Below are 1,678 nucleotides of genomic sequence, written 5' to 3' on the forward strand. Positions count from 1 at the left end.
CTGCTGGGCAGAGGGGCTGTAGCATCGTCCAGCCCGGCAGGTCACGCGCCACAGACGCCCGTTCCCAGCTGCACAAAAATCTGCCGGATGCAGCCGAGTTCCGTGGTGCTGGCCCGGGGCTGTCCCTGCGGGAGCCGTGCCAGTCGCGGGGAGCGGGGTGCCTGCCCGCGGTGCTCCCCAGCCCTCCCTCAGAAGCTGAACCACCAGTGCCACTGCAATGTCTGGGAAACCCAGCAAATGCCAGAAATAAGACTGCCTAATTTAACACCAGCTTAACCCTTTGGGGTGCAGCCCTACCCCCATGGAGGGACAGGGTCCAGCGAGGCTAACGTGGTCACTGAGCGAGGCAGGAGGTCTGCAGAAGCCTGTACAGTGCAGAAGGAGTTAATGCGACTGCAGCACATTTCAGCGATGTCATTTTGGCTCAAAAGTGCACATGCAGTGAGGTGAATCTGTCCAGAGGAGCAGCAAACCGCCCAGATCACCCCTTGGGCTAAGGAGATGTTGCTGACTGCTTTCTCTAACAGCTAGGAAGGGACTTCTCCGCTGGAAAGGGTCCAGCGCTGTGCAGAAATGCAGCGGAGACAGGATGGGCTGTGGTCAGCTGAGACCCAGCCACCCTGCGGCGTGATGCTACATTCTGCAGCCAACACACTCCTCAGGCCAGTTGCTTTTCTTCTCTCCCCCCAGTTTCCCAAGCCATCCGACTGAGCTAAGAGCAGCTATATGAGCCATAGGAGAGTCAGTGGCTTTCCCTGCAGGCTTTAAATGGGTTTAGGATCCTTGCGTGACTAGGGTTGAGCCGTGCAATGTGCCGTCACAGCTCTGTGCTGATAAGCAGGACGCCTCAGAAAAAGCAGCTCCTGCTTTCTTACCCAAGTCAGCGTATCTGGTCCAGAAGAAGCGCCCGAGGCCACCAGAGCTGAGCTGGAATGAAGGCTCGTTCCTCTTCCTTAGTGAGGTGCCATTCTTCAGAGATAAGGCGGCATGCTCTGAATACCGGTAGGTGATGAAGCCGTATTTATCCCCCCTGAGCAACCAGAGAAAGAATTCAGGATGCGATGGGCTCTGCAGACCCTCTGACATGGCTCTGCCCAGCACTGCATCCCTGCCCCTCCATCCCATCGTCCGTCCATCCTGCCGGCCCTCCATCCCGCGAGCACTCCATCCCACTGTCCCTCCATCCCATCGGTCCTCCCCATGCCTTTGGACCTGGGGACACACTGCATCTCCTCGCCCAAAGCACCGAGACCATGGGCTCGACTGACCATGGGGGCTGGCGAGGTGCAGAGCACTTCACCCCAGCAGCACGACCGCATCGCAGAGCTGGATGCAGGGGTGACCCGGCACTGCCTGGCAGCGCTGATGCTGCCACAGGAGAGGGGTTGCCCGTAGCTGCTGGAGACCCGGACTGCGGCTCGCTCGCCACCCACCTGTTAGTCCTGGACAGGACCTGACACTCCACGATTTCACCAAACACTTCAAAGCGTTTCTTCAGTTCACTGGAGCTCATGCTGCTGGAGAGGTTCCTGATGTACACCACCCGGCCTTCCCCCTGGCAAAGCAAGCAAAAGGCTTCAGGCTCCAGGAGCCCCGTGCCCCTGTGCTGCCGACGGGCACTGGAAATGCAGGGCCACCGAGGAGCCCCGAGGAGCCAGCACCGGGAATCAGGCTGCAG

At 59.6% G+C, this 1,678-nt stretch overlaps 1 protein-coding gene across 1 annotated transcript in view; it reads right to left on the reverse strand.

Moving 5' to 3' along the window:
- The window catches only part of PPARGC1B (PPARG coactivator 1 beta), a 15,248-nt gene that overhangs the window by 410 nt on the left and 13,160 nt on the right, over nucleotides 1-1,678 (reverse strand). Inside the window, exons 10-11 of the mRNA XM_035902482.1 lie at nucleotides 1,434-1,555; nucleotides 876-1,030 (exon numbers count right to left, since the gene is read on the reverse strand). Of these exons, the coding sequence (XP_035758375.1) occupies nucleotides 876-1,030; nucleotides 1,434-1,555 (277 nt within the window). The remainder of the gene's footprint in view (nucleotides 1-875; nucleotides 1,031-1,433; nucleotides 1,556-1,678) is intronic.

Source organism: Egretta garzetta, unplaced genomic scaffold, assembly GCF_000687185.1.
Source record: "Egretta garzetta isolate BGI_Z169 unplaced genomic scaffold, ASM68718v1 scaffold209, whole genome shotgun sequence".
NCBI classification, from domain to species: Eukaryota; Metazoa; Chordata; class Aves; order Pelecaniformes; family Ardeidae; genus Egretta; species Egretta garzetta.